At 41.1% G+C, this 27,137-nt stretch overlaps 1 protein-coding gene across 2 annotated transcripts in view; it reads right to left on the bottom strand.

Annotated features, from left to right (window-relative positions):
• The window catches only part of pappaa (pregnancy-associated plasma protein A, pappalysin 1a), a 70,748-nt gene that overhangs the window by 28,105 nt on the left and 15,506 nt on the right, over positions 1-27,137 (bottom strand). For both annotated transcript variants that reach the window (XM_085926283.1, XM_085926284.1), the window contains exons 5-13: positions 26,892-27,084; positions 26,427-26,548; positions 20,561-21,062; positions 14,279-14,407; positions 13,281-13,372; positions 11,197-11,393; positions 1,293-1,403; positions 610-745; positions 300-513 (exon numbers count right to left, since the gene is read on the bottom strand). In XM_085926283.1, coding sequence (XP_085782409.1) covers positions 300-513; positions 610-745; positions 1,293-1,403; positions 11,197-11,393; positions 13,281-13,372; positions 14,279-14,407; positions 20,561-21,062; positions 26,427-26,548; positions 26,892-27,084 — 1,696 coding nt within the window. The remainder of the gene's footprint in view (positions 1-299; positions 514-609; positions 746-1,292; positions 1,404-11,196; positions 11,394-13,280; positions 13,373-14,278; positions 14,408-20,560; positions 21,063-26,426; positions 26,549-26,891; positions 27,085-27,137) is intronic.

The following is a 27,137-nucleotide window of genomic DNA, read 5'->3' as shown; positions in this document are numbered from 1 at the left end:
AAACGAATCATTTCTGGTCAGAGGAAATTTGTCCGTCAGGGATGTATAAATAAACTTCCCAGTGAATACAGGCAATGTTTAGCACATTCGCGGAATTGTGTCTCAGATTGATTTGGAGTAAATGAAGCATGTCTGATTCCTCTGGTATGGCACGTCATTATTTGGCGTAAACACATTATTACATTTACTAATTTTAGTCAGACTACAATTGTATCGTGGTATAAACGATGGCAGCAAAGTTTAACAATATGGAATCAATTGTACGGCCTGTGGTATGTTGGCACATTTTGCTTACTCACCTTTGACCAGTGGGGTTGTAGATCTCATTACTCTGGCAGCTGCTGATGGTGATGGGGTCAAAGGATTGGAAAGAGCGCAAACCCACACCGGAGATGGCCACAAGGCGGGAGGCAAACATGACCAGGATGGCCTTGGTGTGGTAGAAGGCCACCGATAAGTCGTGGCTCACTGGAATCACCAACGGGTTTGTACGGCAACTCAGTCGCCACTCACCTGTGAAGGACCAAGAAAAATTGGGGATTTTGTTGACCAAATATTTGTACTGGCTCCAATGTGAACGCTGAAGAAATAGTATGTGAATGTTCTTGCCAAGACTATGGATTCCTTCTTTGGTGTCCACCAGCTGAACGGTGATGTTACATTGAGTCTGGTCGATGTAACCCGTCCCGTCAGCCGCCAGGTGTATGATCACCGCTGCCGCCACCATCGGGTGAGAAAAGTGGGCCTGAATAAGAGAAGAAGACAAGCCCAGATTTCCAATGAGCGAAACTAACTGCGCTATTAAGTGTTTTTCTTCTAAGCCATATTCAGCTTGCTTATATTGCACCATAAATGTGACTGTATTATGTGGTCAAATTCTTTTAGGGCATTTTTCCTTCTTTTCAGCCAAATCTTAAAAGTTAATGGTTCACGAACACAGGGTGTTATAAAACCAAGATGTATGTTTAAGGTTTTAAGCATATTTTCAATCTTTTTAAAGAAATCAGCCACTGTAATTAGGATATGATGCGATGCTGCATCGCATGGTGTCCTGGTTTAAAATGTTATGGTGGCAATCAAATAACACTCGTCAAAACTGACAATTCATTCACTTGTTGCACCATTTTGCATGTTAACATAACATTAGATCCAGTTAGACACACAAATATAAAACACTGAGTCGAGGGATTTTTAGTTGGTTTATGACATTAAAACCTGAATGACTCAAATGTTGCATCAGTATCAACTGATCCATGAAATCACTTGAATTAAGGAAATGAATCTGGTTTTACCTTAAGCCAGAAGTTTGGGTACCCCCATCGAGACTTGCGGGCGTCGTGACACGGGAACCAGGCGTATTGAGAAACCCCATCAGATAGATCAAACACCTTGGACTGACATGTCTAAGGAAAGACAAGAAGTAGAGGGCATAAAACATTTAGTACTATTTTGACGAGTAGTTGTAGCAGACAAAGAAAGTTCTAGCCATCCTGTGCCCCTTGTGCTTAATTTAATTGGTCCCCAGAGACCAGGCCCTTTTGTTTTGTTTCTTTTTCAGTCAATCAACACATTATTTTACATAAAACCAGTTTGTTGCGCACACTGCTTGAGTTGCCTTTAAAATGTCATACTACACCTGTCCACTACAAGGCGCTAAAGTGCTGTTGCAGTTCCAAATTTGCTGACGCTCGGTTTTCAGGAAAACGAGTCAAATGGTCCACATTGTCTTGCGTGTCAATATTTGCTGTCAAAGGATCGTGAAGCATAGGAAAGAAGGTTCGAAAGAAAACATCATAGATTGAAAATAAACAAAAGTAACAATGAGGAAAAAGGTGACAAGTGGACGCAAAGTAAAGGATTAACAAACACAAAGGCAACTGGAGGGCAGATAAACAAGGACGGCCCGTGTCGCCCACTGTCCTGAGCTAGTGAAATGGGACACCCGTAACCGGAGATTTTTTGCTACAGGGGCTACTGTAAGATTCTGCCACCGTGGAAAAACTGTCCTATCCACCTATCTGCCCATATTATCTGTTCCCTGAATCTGTTGACATGGCCTCTATACTTTCTGCTGATGCAGCATAAATGAGTATTCCTATGAGAATGAAAATGCCATTTTGTGGATAGAGTCCCATGACACTGTGATGTTTGTTTTTTTTTGGGTCATTGCTAATTGCTGAGACTAATGTGCAGGTTACGTGTAAAGGACCTTCCAATCATCGGAATCATAAGACGAGAAAGAAACAATACACTGTGTTTGCATGACTTGCTTTTAAGGAAGGCCACCCATCCCAAAAAATATTCTTGGAACTACAGTAGCGCCCCTGAAGTTCAACCCCAATCTGTTCTTTGATGCCGGTGGAACTTCAAATGGCGGTCAACTTGCAAAACAAAGCATCCGAGTGACATCAATCACACCATTCCAGTGTAGTGTTTCACCTTCCTCCTCTCAACCAGTTTCAGTCTTCAATACTGTGTGCTTTCGTAAAGATGGCTCAATACCTTTCATCTGATCTTAAAGCCACAGACACCATCTGTTTATATATTTGTCTCTCCATCATCCGATCCCAAAGACTCCTAAATCGGTCACTTGTCTCCCATCTGTGACAAAGCAGTGGCTTTGATTCAATACATTATTTTCTATAAGGTTTCATTTTAAGATCAATACTGTCTTTTCCAGTTATACCTGTATTTCAGTCAGGTTAGTTTACTTTCAAGCTCGGTCTATATTGCACATATTTTCTGAGATAAAGCAGACAATGGATCTCTCACTCAAGGGCATTGTTACGGTCCATAGTAAACCAATAGTTTGAATGTCACGTCAGCAGAAATTCCCAAACTCAATTTCTATTAGCATAAACGCTTGCTATCAAAAGACAGCGTTTGCAATAAGAATACTTTGAATTTCTATTCCATGTAACAAAAATGAAATTTGGAATGATCGCAAGAGTGACCACAGTGGAGCTTGCAATCACTTATAAATGGATCATCACTGGACAAAAACGTACTTCAACAACTGAGCTATTGTACCAAGATTGATCAGAAATTCTTAGGAAAACCAAAATGTGAAACCAATCCCTGCGTCCGCATGCCTAGCGTTAACCTAAGAAGCTTAATTTGATACAGTCGTGATGTAGCAAGAGCCTTCAAACACACTGCAGGGAAACATTCCTTGGACTCCGTTGAGCCATGATCAGGTATTATAATAAGACCAAAAATGTGTCCCGGTGGACAGTAAAAATGAACGTTTGTTGATGAATGCGTCGAGGGGAGGGCTACAGAACCCCGCAGACATTTATAGAAGTCTCTTTATAACAGGTTGAGTAATAAACCACATGGAAACAATTATTAATATTCCAAGGCTACTTCTACCAGTTTACCATCTGCGAAAGCCAAAGTCTGCGAGACCGGACAAACATCTGCTTAGTCATGTCACTATTATTGACAAATTTGAGACAGGTAGTCTTTGCAATGTCTTTGCCATGAGTCTTTCCCTCAATAGAATAAAAATGAGAAAATGGGGGAAAATACATGAGTTGAATGAAAACCAGATGCCTTTAGCTCTATCACAGTCAAACTGTATCAATACTGACCAGTCGGCCCACCCCTAGAGGCAAAAGTAACTGTCAAAGGCATTAGTAACTGTATATTTGTAGGCTGTGGTATTCAAGGCCAAGACGACTGTTCACACAAAAGTGATTGGCAGGCAAGACTACACAGTAGTTTGCATATGAGTGGTACAACACCAAAATCAGCACACGTTAATGTAACAAGGCAAAACTGGAACAAAACCGTTTGCAAAGAATATGACAACAGATATTTGCCCTCCTTCAATCTGGCTATTAAGAAATACCGCCTGCTAGCAGACCTTTCAATTGATTGCTTGATTAAAACAGCCGTAATATCACAGCGGGAAGAGATGACAAAATGTGCTACACAAACTATTTATAGTCTCAAGGTGCCCAGAGACAAGGGGAGGAGACAGCAGATATGGATGATTTAAACTGGTATGCTCAGCGAGGTATTGCACTGGCGGTTAGTGCGTAGCGATGACAAACAAGGAGCGTCACTGCTTTTGAAAAGTGGGGATGGGACACTTAACGCCTTTAGCGTTACAAGAATAAAATGTGAATACTTCGAGGGAATTGTGAACGTTGATAAAACGTAATTGGAGCACTTGCTTTCTTTCCTCAAGCAAAGATATCACAGCTATGTTTTCGACTAATTGTATACTGATGACTTTCACACTTAAAGTATTTGCTTGTGGCTTAATATTTTACAGTATTACGCCAAAATGACTTCATTTGACAGAATTCTGGAACCTTAACTTTTATTCATTGGAAATAGGATGAACGCACTTGAGATTTCCTTACTATGAGATTATTGAAAGGAATTGACACACATGCTAAGGGATCCAGTCTTGAACCCTAACCTCCAACTCTTTACGGGTGTAGCCCCAGGACTACACCCTAAACTTGTCGCCAGTCAGTCGCGGTGCAATGGTGAATGGGGCATTGAGTGCGAATCAATCTTCTGCCAGCTGTGTGCAAGTCAGCCATGTGAACCACTGCACTACCAACGCAATGATGAATGAATGAATGAAACAGTCAGCCAACTCTCAGCAAACGTTTTATTGCCCATTTTACTACGAGTGCCTCACTTCTGCCGACACAAAGCCAGTTTCGACTGTCTTAATGGTGTCACCAGTCTTCGAAGCGTCTAAACAAACCATAGTGACTCATTCCTGAATGGAACTTGTTTTTCCTCCACCAGCCACATTCTAAAGAGAAAGCCAGCGACTGTTCTGAGATCAACAACCTTAAATCTTCCAAAATGTTTGGTCCTGTCATCACAGTAGGAACAACCACAACACTAAGTTCACAACACTTAAAAAAATAACTCAATAAGCCCCTTGTAACAAATTCAAGGAAAGTACCAATATGAAATCATGTATGGCATTCTAGGTGTCCACTCGGAACAAAACCTCACAGGGAATACGTGCGGTCTTAATTTGTACCAGCTGGCTGGTCAGGCAACAGAGCGACCGACCATATCTGTAGACACCCGCTAGTGTTTGTTAAACATTACTAACAGCAGCATTAATGCGGAGCCAGGGGGCAATGGAAAGGAGAGGAAGTCAAGCAGAAAAAGAGTGAGAGGGCAACTGTCGGACACATTACTCTGAAAGTTTGTGGGCACGGGGAAATGTACAGTTAGGGAAAGAAGTCATGATTAAAGAGGGAAACACTCTTGGTAAAGACAGAGTCATGGCAATATTAATGACTCCGACAGAGTGATGTACTGAATGTGGACAAAACTGAAGCATGACAAACATCCAGGTAGAAAAATGATCAAACCCTGGCCAACTTTCGCTCTTATTATGAAGCCAGACTGTTGGTCAATAAACCCTATCAATAAACACAAGCATGAGGTCATTTCTTCACTTAGATCATCTTTACTGTACTTGGCAATGAAAAGACGCAACACATAGGCCAGAGAAAGTGATTGTTTTCATGCTGGCAAGCCCTCTCCATATAATTCTATGCCACTCCTAAGAAAGTCAATAATTGGGGTACTTTCTGTGATATATTAACGACTAGACTGTTTGCTGTTTGTGCCAACGACTTAACAAATCACTTGTAGAATCAACATGGACTAAGTCTTAAGTATGGGCTAGGTACAATGTATTGGCCAGTCTGACAAACGGCTAAACTGTCTAGTAAATAGAAAATCTTTCCAAGGCAAGAGTCTTGTGGAGTGTTTTGGCATAATCAAAAATAAAGAACACAATCCCCGTCGTTCACGTAATGCAATATATCTAAATGTAAACTTTCTTTCTTTTGTGCATGACTTCTGACAATTGACAAAAATAAATGTGTATTGATGAATTGCCGGTGGTATATATGGCTGACACGTTTGCTATGCAACCGGGATGAGATTCATGTTCAGTGACTGCAGGTTTGACTGGCAACCAGTCCAGGTTGTAGTCCAGGTTCACCAACATCTGTGATAGACTCCCGGTGGTCATGAATAGATGAAGGCTATTCAAGTTAGCCCTTAGTAGGCTACATTAGCTGCAATGGGCTTTTTACATTGCAGAGGTTGGAAACCATTGACGCAATAACATCAAAACATATTTGCCACAGGTATGTTTTTAGGTTTATTTCTCAGATTCTTGGCAAACATACATACTATGAATTTGAACCTTGAGGAGACGTAAGCAGCTGCGAGGTATTTGTGGAAGGAAAGAGAACAAGCAACAGAGAGAGAAACGAGCATCACTTTCCAAGCGCCATCCCATGGTTTACCGGAATGTTGGTGAGCGCCTGGCGTGTGAGGTAATGTCCTGTCACCCAGTCCCACCCTCAGCCATTGAGGCTCACGGTCTCATTGGTGCACGGCTAATGGCAGTGACGTCGGCAGCCTGCTGAGAGCGAGGCTGTTAAGCACTAACGAGGGAGGGCAATTATGCAGTTTACCTAAGCCTGTCTCATCAGGGAAGACTGGGTGGTAGCGAGCATCGACCGCAATCTAACATATATGAGTTGGTGGGCGTGCAATGGCGGAAAGTTGAAAACAGATGGGTCTGCTGAGAGGATAAATGTCCCTCAGTCAGTGGTCCCCTTTGCTGAGTAGAACAAGGCCAAAGCCTTGCATATTAACAGCTTGAAAATGTTATGTGGGGTCAACAGTGCCACGAAAAAAAACACGCCGACCGCACTGAGGTTTTTGCATGGCAGAGCCACAATAATAATTGAAACGGGAAAAGCAAAAGGGAAAAAGGAACGCCATCCCAGAGGTTTCTTTTTAATGTTACCACACGCTTATGTCACTGGCACGCTGCCTGACGAGGTCTGTGCGGTTTGAGGGAATGTTGGCGAGGGAGTCTGTGCCAAAAGAGCTGGCTTTCCTCTCCTGCTGAAAGCGGCAGCCCGGCTACTGTTTTTTTTTTTTTTTTTCTCATCTGTAATGTGAGTATCTGCTCTACAGTAGCCTTTACGTGGTGCTTCCGATTGCTTTTTTGGGCGCTGTAAGACAAAAGTGGGCCACCTATTTTATTTCTCAATATTTGCTAGAATAGCTACTGACATTGTGCAAAAGCTTCAAATTTGAAGTATGTGAGACCTGGTGATGTGCTCACAAGCCATTGTTTGATTTAGTCATAGCGCAAGGGTTAACCTAGTCTCGGTTTGGACTTGGTCTCAACCATTCAAAGATTTTAGTCAGTATTGGTTTGTGAAAAAAATAAGTATCTGGGATTGAATGTGAATATTTGAAATGACATAAATTTGTCTTTGGGATGGAACGAGTTTTTATTGCCAGATAAGTGAGTAAGTTAGCTACTAATCAAATTTTTGCTCAAGTCCAGATGTAAACCTTTACTCTCGTGTACTTTCCATGGCAATAACAATTGCATATATTATTATATTATCTCTCCATTTTCTTCCTTTCCAGCCTCAACACGGATGAGCTTCATAAAGAAACACTTTCTGGCAGCGTGAGAGAACTCAAATGTTATCCCCTTCTGTTACTTATGTATAATTAAGGGTGGCATTCTCAAGGGATGCTCGGGGGGGTTTGCGTCAGAGATTGCCCCGGCAGCAAATATCTCAAGAGAAATCACCTGCCTTGCTGTTTTATCTGAAATTGGAATGTGCACTAACCCCCGATGTACATGCAAATGAGCACTCATGTACAAACAAACACAAAGGTCAGTTAGTTCTCAATCCCTCAAGTCAAGCCTTGTTGATGAGAAAACAGTGTGTTGCTCACCGTGATCACATTTAATTCCCCAGTGGAGTCGAGGGGGTGCTTGTGTGATTCTTTAAAGATCAAGCAACATGGACCACCTGAGGTTTAATGGGGGAGCTGAGCTAATCACTGAACGGAGCTCATTGATGTAACAGCAGACGTCAAATTGCTTATTTAAAGATATATTGCAAGAACAATGGTAAACAAAGAACCCTTTTCTTGGCAACTTTTATATAGCAACATCATTTCCAGCAAGGACTGTACTAACCTCGCTTATGACATCTAACCCCATCCGTCAGTGCATCTAACCCCTTAAATTGGAAAAGTAACAACATTCACCTAAAAATTTGCAGTTTTGATAAAATTGCTGCGATGGACCGATCCAAACTAATCTCATCATTAGTCACATGATTGCATTTACTTGAGCCAGAAGGGTTCTGCCTTTTCTCAAAGGATGCTGCTAAACTTTAGATTGGACCTACACTTGTTTTCTAAGACACAATAAAAAAAAATGAAAAAAAACCTTATGGCAGAAAAACTGCAGCATGCTAATTTTAAAGTTAAGCAGGAAAAAAACCTAATAAAAGCGCATGATCAGCATTTCAACACATGATATATGGCAGCAAGTACTTATGGATTTAACTGCTTTACAGTCGAATACATCAATTTATGTGTAAAAGGTTCTCAACGCGCACACATTTTCTTTTTACACACACACACACACACACACACACACACACACACACACACACACACACACACACACACACACACACACACAGGCTAAACTTAAGATTTCGTGCAGAGACACGATCTCTCTTTCTCCTCAAGTGCCTTCTTGTGCTGTTGTTGCTTTTCTTGCATCCGTAAAGATTCCTATCGCATCTGCTCGTTTTGTAGAGGCACACACGGAATCAACACTGTCGTGGGACATCAAAAGGACTGATACACAAAGCCAACACAGGACTTGTTTATGAGATCGTGGGGAAATGATGTCCTATCCTCAACAAGCTCATTCAGAATATAAAAAGCAACCGTTTGCAATGCCGCAAAAATGTGCCGTCTTCTATCAGGACATCTCTCGCCAGACTTTATCAAAGCGCTTTGAAATTAATCCACATGGGATGAAGCGAGCTATTAACAGGACAGGTGACGTGATGTAGTTAAAAAAATTATAATCAGCTCATTTGCACAGCCACTTTTTCAAGTGTGACACTGTCGCACATCCATCCTGGAGGAAAAAAAAAAGATCTATAGAATCCATGCCAAGCAGCAGTTAAGATGTTGAGATGCATGTTAGTTATGGCCTTGCCTCCCTTTCTGGAAAGAAAACAAGCACTACAAGGACAGCGATGATACACGGAGATGGATGCAAATGATAAACTCTTTGGTAAGCTTAGCAGAGACCAGAAGGGAAAACTCAGACACAAGTACTGCCACTGCCTGGCATAAAAATCACTTATGTAGCAAAGGGTATTTTCTTCAAAGTACCGTATTTTCCGGACTATAAGGCGCTCCGGACACTAAGGCGCACCTTCAATGAATGGCCCATTTTAAAACTTTGTCCTTATATAAGGCGCACCGAACTATAAGGCGCACACAAATCATGTCAGATTTTTAATCCATATCAAATCATTCTCTATTTTATCTTTTTTATTTCAACTTCAGACGCAACAAATTACTTTATAATCACAAAATAATGATCCATATCTTTTTGATTCATGATTCATAGTCTTCAGCGGGCCACTTATGATTGATTTCATGACACAATGCTTCGGCCCAGTTTAAATTTAGGAATTTGGTCCATATATAAGGCGCACCGGACTATAAGGCGCACGGTCGGCTTTTGAGAAAATTTTAGGTTTTTAGTTGCACCTTATAGTCCGGAAAATACGGTACGTTTATTGCGCAAGGATTAGCAGAGGAAGTGACACAGATTGAGAGTGAGGTGTACCCAAAGCACAAAGTTTTGAACTCAAAGAACCCTTTCACAATAGCAGCTTAGCCATCCGGGAAAGGGTCAACTTTAATCTCATTTATGCACGGTCACTCAACGCTCTTAACGTTGGCTCACATTCACTAACCAACAAGAAGAATGGGGGGAGAAATTATTAGGGATAGGGTTTGCCATGGTTAGTTTCAGTGGTGATGCTAAGATTGGTTTCAGTCAGAGACAGGGTAAGAGAAATTGCTAAATTTAGGCTTACTAATGGTTCAGAATGGTGCTAGACTTATAGCTGTAATAGAGGGTTGTGGTTGGTGAAAGATCGGAATAGGTTTACGATGTCATCTTTATTTGTTAGACAAAGACAGCTGAAGAAATCTAATGTCCTTGACAGAGGGGACGACAGATTTCTTGGAGAACTACCGACCCCACACAAATAACAGCTATTCAGCAGTCTACCTCCTTAGACCCAGATTGTCATTATAAGAATATAGAAATATATAGATATATAAAAGGAGAATAGAAACACACTCATGACCTTTTGACCCGAACACGTGGTCTCTATATAGATGGACGACCTTCATGGCATAAATTGTTACATCGACACAGTAAGTCATTTTCAAATTCTCCCTGACCACAACCATCCAGGAATGACGTTTTACAGTGATCATCAGTAGCAAAGAACAAGCACAGTCAATACTCGCATGACTTTGAAAAATTCAAATGGTTCTTGGGATGAAGATTAATGATGCATAGTAGAGTTACTCTCACATTAAACAAAGTGTGGAAAGATGGGGAATCCTTTAGTTGCTTTGGACGCCTTGAATGCTGTAAAAAGACCAGCCACTGAAGAGAAATAATAAATAAGGACATGAAGGAGATGGTTTTATGTAGCACATGTCAACGCCCCAGAGGGAATTTGAGGGTTATGCCCTTCCACATACATGAGGCTTTTGGTCGACTTGATATATGTCGCCCTAATGATTTGTGCCATCGCGTCCCAACGGCAACAGATCAATGCTTCCACCACGCTCGGGTGGAATCAATGGCTTCGTGTCCCGTCTTCTGGAAGCATTACTCTAATGAGAGAGGCAAATTTATGCAACTGCCACAGGGGAGGGGGGGGGGGGTATCTAATTAAACGTCCCAATCTTTAAAATGACTTTACTGGCAAAATAAGTTGTTTGGCAAAAAAATGATGATGTCATCTATGGATTGAAATGAAATATATGAGGATATAAAGTGGGCATTATTGTCAAGTCTGTGTGTGTCTCACAGAAGTTCTGGGTTTGAATCTCAGTTTGGGCTATTTGTGTTCCTTCCTACCGTATTTCAAAACATGTATTTTAGACTAGAGTTTGTCTATGTATATGAGCCTAGTCATTGACTATTCCAGGGCGTACCGCACATCACTCTCAGAGTCAGCTGTAATAGATACCTGTATTGCTGAATTGAAAATGAATAGATGGATGGGATAGAAGGCCCAAAAAGGACGTTACCTTCGTAACAGCAGGATAACCAGCCGCAACCTCTCCCGAGCAGTATGGTTTCTTCTCGTGGGAAACGTCCACAGCGGATGCCCACTGGTCCAGGAAGCCGCTGGGTGTGTAAAGGCCGCAGTCTCGAACGCCAGTCTCTCTCTCAAAGTCCTCGCAAATGCCGTCCCCGTCATAGTAGTAGCACATGCTCGGTTCCTCTGCGAATGAATGCAAAGACAACAGAAGGTGGTCAAATGCTATAAAACTCTTTTTCACATTTTTTAGGTCTTTTACCCTTGGGAATATCCCTTTGATCCTTATCTCGTTGCAATGAGAAGGCAGCCGACCAAAGACAGAAGGGAAGCTACATTCCCGGGAGGTTCAGAAGGAAAAAAAAAAAAACGAAAGGACCAACTTAAAGCAGACCGTGATAACATGTAGGTAATCCAATTCCCATGACAGAAGGGAATTTGAGGGTTGGTACGGGCTTCAGACAAAGTCAAGAGGCAAAGAAAGACACAACTACTCATTTTCCAGATATCCCACACCGGGTTCAAAGTTTGGAAGTGGAAGTTGATGGGGCTGGAGGAGAAAGGCCTCACCGCTCACAGCTAAAGCGCTGTGCTGTGAGCTGGTGGGGTTCCATTTAGGAGAGTAGGGAAGAGAAGACGACATTCCGTGCCAAGTTGGCCAGGGCCTCCTTCTTGAAATTCCAGCCCTCCCCAGTGCAGTGCAAAAAAACCAAAGTCAGTTCTATGCTGTGCTGGAAGGCAAACTGAGGGGCTACCGAGGGGGCATACATATGCCTTGCACTCAATGGGAACAGGCGATGACGGCAAAATAGAGACATGAGGAAGTACAAATGGCGGTAAAATGAAGAGAATGGGCTAACAAAGGGTAGAGTGTTTCAACTTGGCTCAAATAAAAACAAAATGGAAGACATTTTGAAGGCCTTATACCATATCTTATGTTTATATTTCTATTTTATAATATTGTTGGACACCTTGTGTGTAAAAATTACATCTTATTGAGGATTTAGTATTATATAACAGCAAAGTTATATGAAGAGCTCAACATCTCGATGCATTCGTTTCTTTGACCTGACCATGTATTTTTGGTTGATTTTCTGTCAGTCAACAATTTACGACCTACAACCAGCATACACTAACAAACCAATTAAAAAGAAACATTCCAAGTCCGCCTCAGGACAAACGTAATGCAACAAGGAAAGTGACCCAAGACCACCATCATGGTTCGCGAGACATTAGTTTAGCATCTGAAGAATTAACTACCCATGTGCATTTTCCTTTGAATGTCTTTTTCTTTTTGCAATGCTAGCACAGAATGCCACCGCTGGTCGCAGTATATATTAACTCAGTCCAATATCATAAATGACAAAATCACGTGCTAATTAGATATGGTTTTGGTTGCAATGTTGTCTTGGTTAAGCATACATGGTTCACAATAATAATAAAAGAAGGATGTAACTTATATCACAAAGTGAGCTGAGCATATGTAAGCGACATCTATTCTTGCATTGTTTGTGTTTAACTTGTTTTTATACTTTTATATTTAAAATATTGCCTGAAAAGCCTGCAGGGGGAGGCAGAGAAAGCAGACAGTATGTTTGCTTGCCATCATGCTATCCAAATTCTGTGCATAATTTGAGACACACACAAACACACACGCGCACACACACACACACACTCGAGCCCTGCAGTTGGTGGAAAAACGACAGGGCCAATACAGTCATCCGGCAATCCAACAGGAATTAAAGCAGCCACTTCACAGAAGCTCACACAAACATGTGCCTGCTCGCATGTCGTGTACATGCACAAACACATGCACGCTCGCAACAGGGAAGCAGTGGGGAGAAATGTGGAGGGCCGGATTGCAGCACGAGAGCAACACAGGAAATCCATCCATCTATTGGTGAAAAAGAATGTTGGATATGCCAGTCATTTATTAGCAATGTAAAGTAAGATGAGTCACCTCTTGGAAACGTAATGATTTCCAGACTTTTTAAAAGAAGGGCAAAGCTTTTAGGGTTTCTGACTGTATGGATGGACTTGCAAGGCAACATAATATGAATGTAATTGACTTACCAACACAGTTGAAAAAAGGCTCTTTCTTGCACTGGCTGGAGCAGCCGTCCCCATTCATGGAATTCATGTCATCACACTCCTCTCCTTTGGAACTGACACATCAGGAGGTGGTTAAAGGAAACATCTACACTCAAACTTGCCAAACAACAGACAATGGAACGTCTACACTAGACGAGACTCTCCGTGTGTACACTCGCTGGCCGCAACACATTTAAGGCACATGCACATGAGGATCCAATATTATTGGAAATGTGTAGGTAAAATACAGTAGTCAAGAAACACAATCCTAAAAACAATGAGGCTGTCAAGTAAGATGGTGTTATAACAACCGTTAACTAAGTAACACTATTTTAATTTTTAATATGGACATCACAGTCTCTTAATATATTTTATGCTTAGTGACTATATAAAAGATCCAGCCCTCAATAACAAAGGTTATTTTAATATTCAAAAATAACCAGATTAAAAAATACCATTCAAGGACAGCACAAAGCTCCTCAACAGCGAGCCAACATTATAGGGGCAAGAACTCATTTGAGGCGTTTTTTCCCGACAAGAATAAACTCATTCGATATTGTAATATTATTCGGCTATTATGCTCATCCTGCATTTTATCCTAAAATTGGTTGACTCATCCAGTAGTATGGGGGCAAGTGAAGGAACTGCAACTAAGCCTGAAATCAGCCATCTAGTCAATGATAATATTGCAACTTTAAATCATATAGCGGACCCCCGCAGGGAATAGGGACCGGACCGGCCTGTGAATGGCCAAAATCTGTGACTAATTGATGCCCATTGAAATGCATTGGACAGAATTACTGTATATACGTTAGCTTTTAGGAGACACATTTGATCTGACGGAATACTGAGGGCAGCAAGAACGAGGAGTGCGCACAGCCAAGTGGAAAGTGGGCACAATACCACAAAAGGCCCCAGTTCAAGCACACTTCATCAAATATTATTGGGGAAAATGCCCGGTATGAATAAGCTTGGCTCACCTCTGGATCCATCCATCTCCACAGTAGGTTGCCCCAAGTTCATGTACCAGAGGTGGAGAAGGGACGCTTTCGCTTCGACTGGAGATGGTTTGGACTCGATAAGTGTACGTGACATGTGGCTCCACATCCCTAGAGAGACAGAAACAGAAAGCGAGAGCCCGACGTCACAAAAACGGACTGTGCATTTCAGGAAAACGGGAAGCCTCCAAGCAACGTCAGAGAGAACCGCAATTACTAAAAGATTATACGCTGCGAAGACACTTGGACCAGCCTGGTGGAAAACTGCGTGAGTCGGGACGCTGTGTGTTGCGGCATCTTTTGAGCAGCGACGCTTCCTTGAGCCAAAACACACAATGCCCACAGACGCTCCCTTTTGCTTGTGCATCATAGCGAGTCAAAGAACCATCATGAGGAACACACAAGCGGAATGGTTGGAATTATTGAGGACTACTCACTTTACGGATGTATGTCGTCATGACGGTTTCTTGAGTCGGCATGATAAGGAAGGCTGAAAATAAAAAGTCTGAAAGGAAAAAAACAATACTTAAATGAGAAAACTTAACACTATAAACAACCTGAAGAAAGTAAAAAGGAAAAAAGAATCAATGAATAAATGAAAAACTGAAAACCATAAGCAAAGAAACCAGAAAACTGTAAAAGTGCGAGGAGGGTGCTGTCATGACATGAATTCTTATGCAATGGAAAAACCTTTTCTCATATGTTCAGTATTTCATATCCTTGATAAATCATATCTAGCACACTTCCTTGCAAATGTGTCATTTACAGTTTTCTTTTTTGCTTATAGTTGGGTTTATCATTTATAGTTGATTTTCTATTTATGGTTATAGTTTCTCATTTAAGTTTTGCTTTGGGCTTTCAGATGTCCTAAACAGCGTGCTAATGTGTGCAAAAAAAAAAGAGTAAATAAATGTTTCAGACATGTCTTTATTGTTTCACAGAGTATGCAGCGCCAACTATTTTGTTTTGTCACTTATGTATGTAATTAATTAAATGTTGCTTCAGACGTGCAGCCATTGCGTTTCCCACAGTAAATAGCTATGAAAAAAAGAGGATCCTGTCACCTTGGCTCAGTTAGACAACCGTGTTTTTATTATGTACACAAGCATTTGAGGATTGTCCTTATGTTATTTTACAAAGTAATTAACTACTTAAAAAAAGGTGTTCTACTTATATATTTATATATATATACTTAAAATGCCCTTATATTTAGATTTGTGTGATATGCTTGAAATATCTACAAAATAATCTTTGTGGGGTCCAAAAAAAGGTCCGACTGCAAAATTATATATTAAAAAAAAAACCTCATAGTTTCCTACTCGTTAAGCTTAATAAAGCCTCCTGTATTATCTTGTTTAATGTGTAACACGAGTCATGTGTATACAGTATGTTTTGTTTAATCATAGAAAAGGGTAAGGGGAGGTACAGGTTTGGGGGCAGCGTTGTTAAATTAGGGCCAAATAGGACTGATAGATAAAGTAGATTATTTCATGTGAACCATCAAGTTTTGTAGGAATATCCTATGGAATTACAAAAAAAAAAAAAAGTACCGTGATGTTATAGTGTTTTAATGAGTAGCAGGACAGACAGTGGATTTAGATGTTCAAAGACTGATTCTGATTACTGTGCGAGGAAACTTTGGGTAAAATGTATGTAAGTGATGGTATTTTATTCACGAAATCTCCAGCAATGGTTCTTGGCTGCTCTTATATGCTTTATCTTAATTTATGTTGTATTTGTTCAACACATTCCAGACAGACAAAAGCTGCTCATTCTGTCTATATTTTATAATTGGAAAAAAAGAATAGATCAAATCAAACAAAACAAAAAAAGTTGAACATTTTTGGTTGGCTTTTTGTATTATTGAAACAATATGTTTGAACTTACACATCTTCAACGCAAGTGTTGACATATGGCTGCAAGCATGAAGAAGCTCTCTCACTGAATTAGCATCTAAGTGTCTTTCGATTAAGTTTTCGCGTTGATCAGCTTCTGCAATGACCTTAAAGCTATTCCAACCACAAAACAAGTCGGGTGCCTACTAGGTCGTGAGTCGTGACTCACATCCTGCTTTGACCACTGTTGCTCATGCAGTAAGCACCTCCATCACAATGATAGTTACTGTGGCTAACAAAGCTTCACTTACACGCACACAAAACCATCAGTTATCAGCTTGATGACTCAACAGAGTCTCACAAAAAAATGACCACAGCACATCCTGTCCTGGCAACATGTGGACAATAGCAAGTTTGATGGAAGACAAACACAAAAACAGTCAGTTGCAGTCGATGCGGTTGTGTAAAGTAGAAGTCAGGAGTCTTATTTCCTATTGTTGAAATGACGATCACTTGGTTGTGGGATCAAGATGTTTCACAATTCGGGAAGTAGGATAAACAAATTTTAAGACTGACCCTCATCATGGAAAAGTCTCTGACGTAGTATTGAGCAGCTGTTTTTGAACAAATGTCTTGGATACGGTTTTGCGACGAGTACCGTTCATTCGAGTCCATCACTTTGTGCTCTTCTACAGGAAGAAGCGAGTCAAAAACGTAGACCACCATTTTTACCTCTGGTTTCAGCTTTCACCGATTGAATTGGTTAGCTGCCAAATGCTTGTGTCACACTTTGACATTTTGCATTCCGTAAAAATTAATACATCCTTTATGATGACGACTGTTTGTACTCTGGAATTAATTATTCCCATTAGACCTGATCTTGATGGGACTAAGTCCAAGTGCAATCATCGTCACGGAATAAATAACTGTCAGATTTGTGGAACCAAAGTGCTGAGCGTCAGTGTAAAGATATTAAACACTTAATTCAATATATCGTATTAAAAAAAGCATCCTATTTTAGTAATTATATATGTGTCTCACACTACAAAAGAATTGTATGTGGTTGATGTCAAAGCATGCATGGCAGGTTTATTTATATACTGTAGGTCCTAACTAATCAAAGTGATATTCAGTGCCAAAGGAGTGTCGTAGAAATAAACCAATAAGAGACATTAAGACAATATAAGCCCAAGACATGCCGTTTTGATGGATGAATATCCATATTCATGGGTACAGGTCAAACCAGTAAATCTGTCACTTTGGATCTCCTCGTCATCCATTTTGAGATGGATGTCAGCAATAATGACGATAAAAGTTCTCAGAGTTCCTAAAATGTATTTTTTGTCAAAGCCAGACAGGCAGAGCGAACCCTTTGATTGTCGGTGCTCACTGTAATGTTTGGGGATGGTATAGATGAAAGGTAAAACAAGACACTTGTGAACCGTTTACATGCCGCCAAAGAAGTCAGTCATCCAAGTCTTTATTGCTGATAAGATTTGGAATTGTGGATCCTGGCATTCCTTTCAAGAAACTTGTCGGAAAGGAATGAAGTGTTTTATCTTGAGTACCTCTACGAGGTGGATGAAATGTGCCTTACAATGTTTGTAAGTGCCCAGTTACATAGATTAAAAAGAGTGTTATTATATATCCCGTATGATTATATGAAGGTGTTTTTTTCTGCTTGTTGCTCTTTACTATGAGATCTCGGATAACTAAACTTGCAGCATCTACAAGAACAACAAACAAGTAAAGAGTCTTTGTGTCAATATGGGTGGTGATATTCATCTATGGTTTCAGTGCTTTTCAGAGTTTAATGGGCTGCATTTTCTTTAAGTAGCCCCTAATTGTCATGCAAATGAATGCTCATACACAAACATGATATTTTTTCGATGTCTAAATGCTGAACCACTAACGAAACGAAGTCCTCTCTCCTATATTATTGACATTTGAGCAATGCATCTACTCCCTGCTAAAAGAATATCCAGCATAGACCAGCATGGTTTTCTTGCATTTTTGTGCAAGTCTCTCAAAACAACAGCAGTAAAAACTAAACAAAACAAAGAATTAAAGCAGACCCTTTGGGCAGTCAAACCCCAGGAAGTTGTTTCCCTTGTAGTAGCAGATGACACCACCAAGACTCCAGCTACCACCGGCTCGTGGCTGGGCCCCAGCAACATGCTGGTCTTTATTTATTTATTTATTTATTTATTTATTTATTTATTACCTTGCTTTCTGGTCAAATTTCAAATTGAACAAATTATTGTCCTTTCAATTTTGAGGTATCGCTGTTATGCAAATACAAAACAATTCCACCATATTGCTTCACAGAAATGTGAAGATCTTTGATGTAACGTAAAGACACATGCCTTTGACAAAACTAGACAAAGTGGGACATTGAGATTTATCGATGTGTGGGATTGAGACAATAGGTTTGGGCTGTGGGTAAGGAGTCTCAGGTAAGCATTTAGCTTTTCTGTCTGAAAGTAACTGCCCACTATTTAACAAAAAATAAATCTTGTTAACTCTGAATCATTTAAAGAAATGTGTGCATCCACACAAAAACACCCGAGACACTTTACAGTAGTATATATATGCCAGGCATGCCACAGTAAGTAACCAAAACAGAGATGAAGAAACCGTGCCATGTAAACAAACACAACAATGAAAAAAAATATTGCCAGTAAACAACAGGCTATGAATTGGTATATTAAATCTAGCCCTTGCATGAATTGGGGTGATTTATTTGAAAGAGTTGATTTAATTGCATCTACTTTTAAAGATGGTGTAGATTGATTGATCTGTGTTTTGTAGACCTCTCAACAAAGGAGCCATGGGGATTGCATTAGATATTATGGGAAAGAGCTGTCAATCCCTGGGTCCCTCCCAATTAGAGAGGGGGAGTGGGGAGTTACTTCTCTGGGAGGTCCCCTCACATCAGTTCTGAGATAGCCTTTGACCCAGTGACAGCTCTGAAACCCACATCACTGAGAGGATTAGCCCATCGACTGGGGTGCCTTGGCTGAATAGGGGTCAGACCAAATACAGCCCCCATCCCCCACTCACCCCCTCATGCTTTCTCAACCCCCTAATGTTCTCCTCCATCACCTATTGGCCCTCTCCTATGATTTAACCCCAAATAGTCCAACCTTCAACCTTATGCATCTCCTCTTCATTTCACACGTCCTGATTTTGCACCATAATTTATCTTTTTGCTTTGACCTTCCAGCCTTAGGCCATTCCAAACAACCCACCACCCAAGAATGGAGCAAACCCCCCCACCACAAAAAAAAAAAATCCAATTGCTCCTTCTGCTCAGTTTGACCCAGCTCAGGTAAAGCTGACAGTAGAACTCAATCACAGCACACACCCCGAGAAGGAAGAACTTTTGTGGTAAACAAGAAACTAAAACACTAAACACTCCTTTTTCCCGAAACCATTTTGTAATTGTACTCGATGCCAGGGATTTTTCGAACCCCATTTAGGTGTTCTCTTCTAAAAGACAAGTATCTGTTTCCTTTGTTGCAATCATGCTACAAAGCCCCTCTGACCAGCAACAACATTCCATATGCACTCAAGGAGGTAAACAGTCCACCAGTGCCACCAAACTCATCCGCAGCTCATGAACCACAGCACAGCTTTTAAACGACCTACGATCCGTCAATAATCACTGAGGTGTGCCAAAGTCTCCCTGCAAATAAAATGCATCTTACTTGGTGCAGTCTTTGGAAGACCTCCTGCTGTCCAAAACTAGGAAGTTGTGTGAGGGTGCTTTATGCAACACCAGTATCCTGGCTCCATCTTGTTTAACGTGTATACTCACCCTTTCGAATCTTATCAGGCGATTTTCCTTCTCATGTGAACCGCGCTGACGGCACGATAGCGAGATGGCACAACACACATCGGTGCCACGTATAGCACAAATCTTTGACGAGTCAGCACATTCCGCGGGAGCAAAGCACTAAACTCTCACCACAGTGTGCACATAATACTTTCAACAAGCCATCTGTTTGCCCTTGCTTCACGGAACAGGGGAAAAAACAAATGTGGGCAACGATTGACCTGCGACTTTGGAAATACTTGTCCAACCGCAGGTTTCAAACTCCAAGAGTAGCGGTGGCTTACTCATTTTCCTCTCCAGTGCTGAAAGGGAAATCTGCTATTGCAAGACCATGTTTGTGAGTGTAGTTTGCTCGTACAAACAAACACACATCCACTCACTGTCATCCATAAAAATCCCTAATTAGACTTCCAGCTTTTAAGCAACTGAACAAAGAAAGAAAACACTGGTTTTATGACTTTCCTGTAATACACGGAGAATGTATTTATTATAGTCTTCTCTGGAGGTTTGATTTCACAGACTCACCAAGGGAGCATCACAGACCACATGGACAGTTCACTCAAAGAGGGATTTACCTACCAGGTGACTCACCTGTCAGTATATCGGCGCGATGGTTCGTTGAAAATGAGACCATGTGGTGCGTGGGTGAAGGGCGGATCACGCAGCAAACGGTAACGCAGTGGTTGGCAGTCATGACACAGAGAGCAGTCCGGTTTGGATGCCAAGAGAGTGGCGTCAATCTCCAGGTGCTGCTCCATGGTGAAGAACTGCACCCCATAGACTTCTTCCTCAACGTCAAGCTTCAGGGTGAGTGCGGTGTCGCAGAAGACATTACTAGGGCCTAGTGAGATGTTATTGCCACTGACGGTGAGGAGCAGGATGTTGTGGATAGCCGGTAGTGCTGTTTCTTCAGGGCTGAAGAAAGTGACCCAGACAGTCAGTGTGTCGGGTACTAGCGGATGGGGGAACTCCAGCTGGAGCATGCAGCCCTGGAGGGGGCACTCGGACAGGCCGACGATGCCCTGCTCAATCCCCGCGTTGGGGCTCCAGGTACGCACGCTTGGTTCGCAGGCCTGCTCGACATCAGGAGGACCTGAGGGATAAAGTTACAGAAATCAAATATTTGATTCCTAAAAAGAAAAAAAATCTGCACTAGCAATGCAGGGTTAGGGGTTGTACGTCTGTCTCACGTTCAGGAGAGTCGGGTGCAAATGTGACAAAACAGATTGATAAAAAAACCTTAAAGTACCATCCTGTAGAGGTTCTTCTATACCTGCCATACTTTATTTGTCTTTACCTACAAAGCCTACATTATACACAGACAACAATCACAGTTGTTCTCGATCCTTTTAGGAACCACTCATTTCTTACGTTCATTTCAATATTTTCAATGTGCCCTCACAAGCGTATTAAATAATTCCAAGACTTATGGACACAGTGTCGGATAGTTTTGCTAGCCTGTCTTCTGCTTATTACCTCCCGCCAACCCATTTGTTTTGTTATTTTCAGGTTCCTGATTTTGTCTCCAAACGTTTTTGGAATTGGGCTTTTTTACCTCCAAGGAAGACTTGGCAAGGACTGTTTTTGTTTAATCCACAGCAGAAGGGAATGGTCTGTGGTATTTATGACTACAGTTTGGCCTTACGCAACCCACCGGGCATTAAAATTAAGATTGGTTGGGGAAAATAATTATGGATACAAATAGATGTTGACTTTTGGGCGCGACTTATACGCAGGAGATGATCTATCACCTCCTGTGCTTATCTGGGATTTCTCCAGTTTAAGGTTCTGCATAGGGTTCATTTTTCTAAATCCAGACTTTCTCAAAAATATCCAGATGTTGTGGATAAATGTGACAAATATTGCTTTTCCTGTGACCTTAATCATATGTTTTCTTCTTGTACCGACGTAGGTAATTTCTGAACCAGATATTGTATGTCCGCTGTACTCTGTGTGATTCTGCAGCCTTGCCTATTGGTTTTTATATTTGGAATTCCAGATATCGCTCTTAAATTGAATTCCATACAAAAGGACATTATAGCCTTGACATCTTTCCTGGCAAGACTTTGTTTACCACGGCACTGGATGTATCCTCCCATCTCTCTATGATTTATGGAAACCATGTGATTTTTTAATCCTGAAAAGATTACAAAATAGTTTTGTACAGATTTTAGGCAGCATTAATTGAGGATTTTGTTTTTAATGATTTATCTGTGTCTCGTTTATTATATCATTAAAATCCTGGCATTTGAACAATGGGGTCTAGACTTTTTACATCAATTGAACTTCATGTTACAATGATGCATGAAATCCAGAAAGGATGTCACAATGATCTCTTGTGCGTGTTTAAGGCTTTGGATTTTATTTACGAGGGACGACGGATAAAGAATGTCCATTACTGTATTTTTCTCCCCTCCATCTTGAGCACCGCTTGCGACATGAAGGTGGAGGTGAAACTGAGAGTTCATTGTGAGTTCTTAAGAGCTGAGTGAGGTGTGTACCTTGCGAGGAGGGGCCCCGCCATGAGGGGCTTTGGGTTCAGCAAAGTCATTATAACAGTCCGAACAGTCACACTCACTCCATATTTGGAGTCGGCACACAGCTAGCTCGCATTATCCCAAGTGACGTACGCTAACATTCATCAAGCACTTTGAGAAGCCAGTGAGCGGCAGACTCTATGTTCTCCCTCGATTTCCTTTAGTGCACTTCCAAGCTGGCGGGCGACGAAGCCATTTGCTAACCTCATTTCTGGGCACCGTGCAAAATTCCACTGTTTAATCAAGTGAACACTGAATATGCTTTCCAAGCCACATTATCTCAACACATTTATTATTGTACTTTAACTGCGTGTGTGGCCAGAGTGGAGGTAGTAAATGAAAGAAGAAAGAATGTGGAAAAAAAGACAAAAGTAAGGCTGGTAGAGAAGTATTTGTCAAAATACTCGGAGAGCTTCGGTTTACTCTGTGACCTCCTCCTGCAGTCCTCGTTTTTGTTTAGTATGTAAGGAGCAAATCAGATGTTATGATGGCCTACAACTGCTCTTTGCACTGCTGTTCAAAAGCTTAGAGATGCAAATGCATGTATGGTCAATTTTTTTGTCTGAATGTTCATGGTCAAGTCAAAACCACTGTGCTTTACAGGTGTTACAGCCACAAAAGAATTCTTTCAGGTGACAATTTAAATGGGATTTCACCTGACTTGATTGCTCAATATGCGCCAGATCAATTTTATATGTCTCCATCTAGCTATTGTTTTGGTCTATTTTTGTTACTTTTTTGTATTTTTAGGGGTTTTTTTGGTGATTGTTGATAGCAGTAGTAGTACTGGTAGTACGTCATAAGATTGGATTAAAACAAATATTGTATAATCAGTTGTGGTGCATGGAAAAAAAGGACATAATATTTTTATTATAATAATATTTTAATTTGATTTGGGTTGTTTTTTTAAGTATGTTTGTGATTTGAAGCGATCTATTACCTGTAGTTTTGTATATTTTTATTGTTGAATGCATTATATACTCAGTATGATGTCCTTGGATTTTCAGGAAGGTGTTAATATAAAAGAATGTATTATTATTATTATTATTATTATTATTATTATTATTATTATTATTATCCCGTGACCCCCGTTGGGACAAGCGGTATAGAAAATGGATGGATGGGTTATTATTATTATTATTATTATTATTATTACTATTATTATATGCAAATTCCACATAGAAGCTGGACTTGAGCCCATAACCTCATAACTGTGGCGGATGTCCTAATCTGGCATCCACCATGCCACCTGTTTTTGTTGGTGTTATTATTGCTGCTATTATTATTAGGCATATACTGAAGCTCTCACCAAGTTAATGTAATAAAGTTACACCACATGTAAAAAAAGCTTGAATTCCAAGGAAAAAGGCAAAAAAAAATTACAGAGCAAAAGTAATTATCATCAAAGACACTTCTATTTCAAGAATCCATGTTTTTTTTTAAATTTATGACGACAATCCCTGAAAAAGTGAGTGAGCCCATAGACAGATATTGGGGTCTGCTCCCCAGCCTATGAGGCAGGTGGGTGAAGAATGGGACATGTCCAAGCATGTACACATTGCTGCTTTCTAGGAAATGGCTCCCATGGTGAATGACTCACTGTCACACACTGTTACACACTCCCAAGGCAGACAAGATAATCCCACCGCACACACACCCGCACACACTTGACGCTCTCATAAGTGTGCACACTTAAAGGGAGTAAAAGACACTGACAAAACAGCTGGGGAGTCGGTGTCACATTGTGTTGTCTACCTTATTGGCTACCACGGAGACGAAATCTAGTTTCTTCGAGGAGAGGATCAGCACTACACAGCTCCCACAGAGATTGTACAGAGCAAGTTAGCTCAGTGCTCAATGTTTGAGAGTAGCTGGGAAAGTAAGGACTTCCTGGTGACATGGACACATAAAAACGCTTGACAATCATGTCAAATCGTGTTGGCTGAAATCAATCCCAAAACGCTAAATCGTTCAGCCCGACGAGCCAGATGGATGGGAATGAATTGCCGTTTCTAGATTTCTAAATTTCTTGAAGTAAATTTCTTTCTAAGTTTGATGTCGCAATGAAGATATGATCAGCCACTACACCTGGCAGAAATCAATCAATGCTATTGATAATGGTTGATTTTGAGCATTAGTCGGTTCCGCCCAATTAATGTTCTTAGGCTCATAGGCACGTATACATGCAGGATGTTGCACCACATTCAATCACATGCATGCACACTGCTGTTTCCAATCAAGCCAGGATCCTTGCCTTGTGAATGACGCTAACCACAGACATCTAGCTTAAATATTTTGGTTGCTTTCCACCGCACACAACCTCTCTTCCTCTCTACCTCCTGCCGAACTCGTGTCCATGTGTACTTTTTCTTTTTGGCCTTTTTTTTTTCCCTGCCCGGGCATCGCGTCGTAAACATTTATGAGAGGTACTCTGGCCCTGGATGACCATGCCGCCGTTTGAGGTGCGATGCGTATGCATGAACGCTCAACTCATGAATGCATACGCACATGCAGCGCAACACGGCATCGTTTATCTCCAGATATGAGCCACACTGTATAGTTTAAATGCAAATGCATCAGTTTCCAGTCATGAGCGGGTGCATTAGGAGAATGTCGACTACTGCAGACACTTTATTCACCCAAAACGGCAGCTGGGAGTCCACCGAGACGCTGGCCCGGGCAGAGTTAAGAGGAAATGGGGAGCTGACACAAACAGGGAGACTTTCCAAGAAAGAAAATTGAATACAGTTTACACACAGAGCATGTTAGACAAGCCCAGACTTGCCTCTGGTACACACATTATGGCTAGTGTTAAGGCAAGGTTCAGTGACTTTAAATAATCTATAGATCACCCACACGCACGCACGCCAACTCAAGCAGACAAACGTCGCAGAGATAAAGGGGACACATTAAATTTGGCTGCTTGGCGACGTGCCTGAAAGGAACGTGCACATACACTTGATATGATATGTGGAGGAGGGCAAGCTTTAAAGTACTCATTAAAAAGGTGTAATAACGCGTGAGTAATAGGTCTTAGTTGGACAAGGCTTCCAGCTTGTGTACTATAAACATGAAAAAGATCGTAATCACCGCTGTCATACCTTGGACGGATACAGATGCACGGTTACTACTTGCATTTATTTTCTTCCAAGTTTTTTTTTTTTTTAATGCGCAGGCTCATGACCGCACTCACTTAACCGATTTCCACAAATATTTGTAGAGGGTTGGGACATAGGCCATAAAAGTAATTTTTGTTATTTTAATTGTTTCATTAATTTCAGTCTAGACATTTTAGTTTTTCTAAAAGCCATATTAAAATTAATTCATATGGAATGAAGAAATAAATATTTTTTTTCAGAGAGTGATTCCAAATTAGGATGGTCCGGCCTTGGTGGAGGTCCTTGCTATGAGTAGTATTCGAGTTTGATATTAGCAAGAGAGTTATTGAGCTTGGTGTGAATGATGCCTGAACAATTCAGTGGTGCACAGATGGGACACACTATTTTTATCGCATAAATACCTTATTCCTGTAAAGTCTTTATATAGGGGACTCACTATCAGAGCACCAAAAAAAAAATCCCATCCGAAAGCCCATATGTCAGCTTTCGTTGTGCCCAAATCCTATTTATTTATTTTAATCGGGGAATGACAAGGCCTTTGATTTTGGTCATGGGCTTGAGCGGCGGTGCCTGAACGCTTGATTCGTTGGGAGTTGACCAAATGATTGCGTGTTAAACAAGTGAGTCAGTTGTCGAAATGTTTGCATGTTGGAGCTCTGACTCAGAAAAACAACAAAATGGCAAAACCTCAATTCCTGTTTACATATTTTGCACAGCAAACTGGGAGTGCGTAGCCTTGATATCACTTCCTGTAGTGGAGGTCGTAGATATCGAGGTTCAATATGTCATGCACGTAACTACCTTCAGCCTCGAGCGGAGACCAGTGTCCAGAAGGGGCGCACGGTCGAGGTGATGATGAGTTGGAGGCGTACTGAAGTAGAACTCTCCCCTCTGTGCATTTATCACACACTGATCCCAATTCTCTAGGAAACACAACAGACAGGCACAGCAAGCAACTTAGATACAAGACACGTGCCGTATTTCCTCAAGCAATTGCCCCTACTTGACTAGATACGGCTTCTCCATTATTATCATTCACGCAAGGACATTATAGTATTAACTGTTGATCCCATTTGAATTCTGTTGGTAACCAAATCAGCAGCCACTACAGAGGCATGTAAATGAATGCTATTTGCAGTATAATCGTGGTAAATACACAAATCAATGGTTATACAATGCAATATCTAATTAGGCTACAACATATCACTTTAGACTTTCCAAGCAAAGTCATTGTAATTGATGGGCAACCAATCCAGGTCATTTCACCTGTCGTAAAAGTGTCCCGAAATAGGCGGGAACCATTCCAAGCTGATAGAGTTGTGATGTTGCTCCACCACCTGAGGGGGCATCGGCACCGGGGGAGGTTTGGAGGCAGGTTGCCACGTCTGGTAGACAAGGTCCAGGTAGCAATGCATCCGGGCTACTTGATTCAAAGTGAAGGAGTCAGTACAGGAGTCGTCTGTGGGGAAGAAAAAACAAAAACAGTGATCATTTCCAACATTTCCATCCAAA

This window comes from Syngnathus leptorhynchus, chromosome 12, assembly GCF_054491065.1.
Source record: "Syngnathus leptorhynchus isolate UIUO chromosome 12, UIUO_Slep, whole genome shotgun sequence".
NCBI lineage: Eukaryota > Metazoa > Chordata > Actinopteri > Syngnathiformes > Syngnathidae > Syngnathus > Syngnathus leptorhynchus.
Note: the sequence above shows the minus strand (reverse complement) of the source record. Positions and strands in the feature narration are given on the sequence as shown.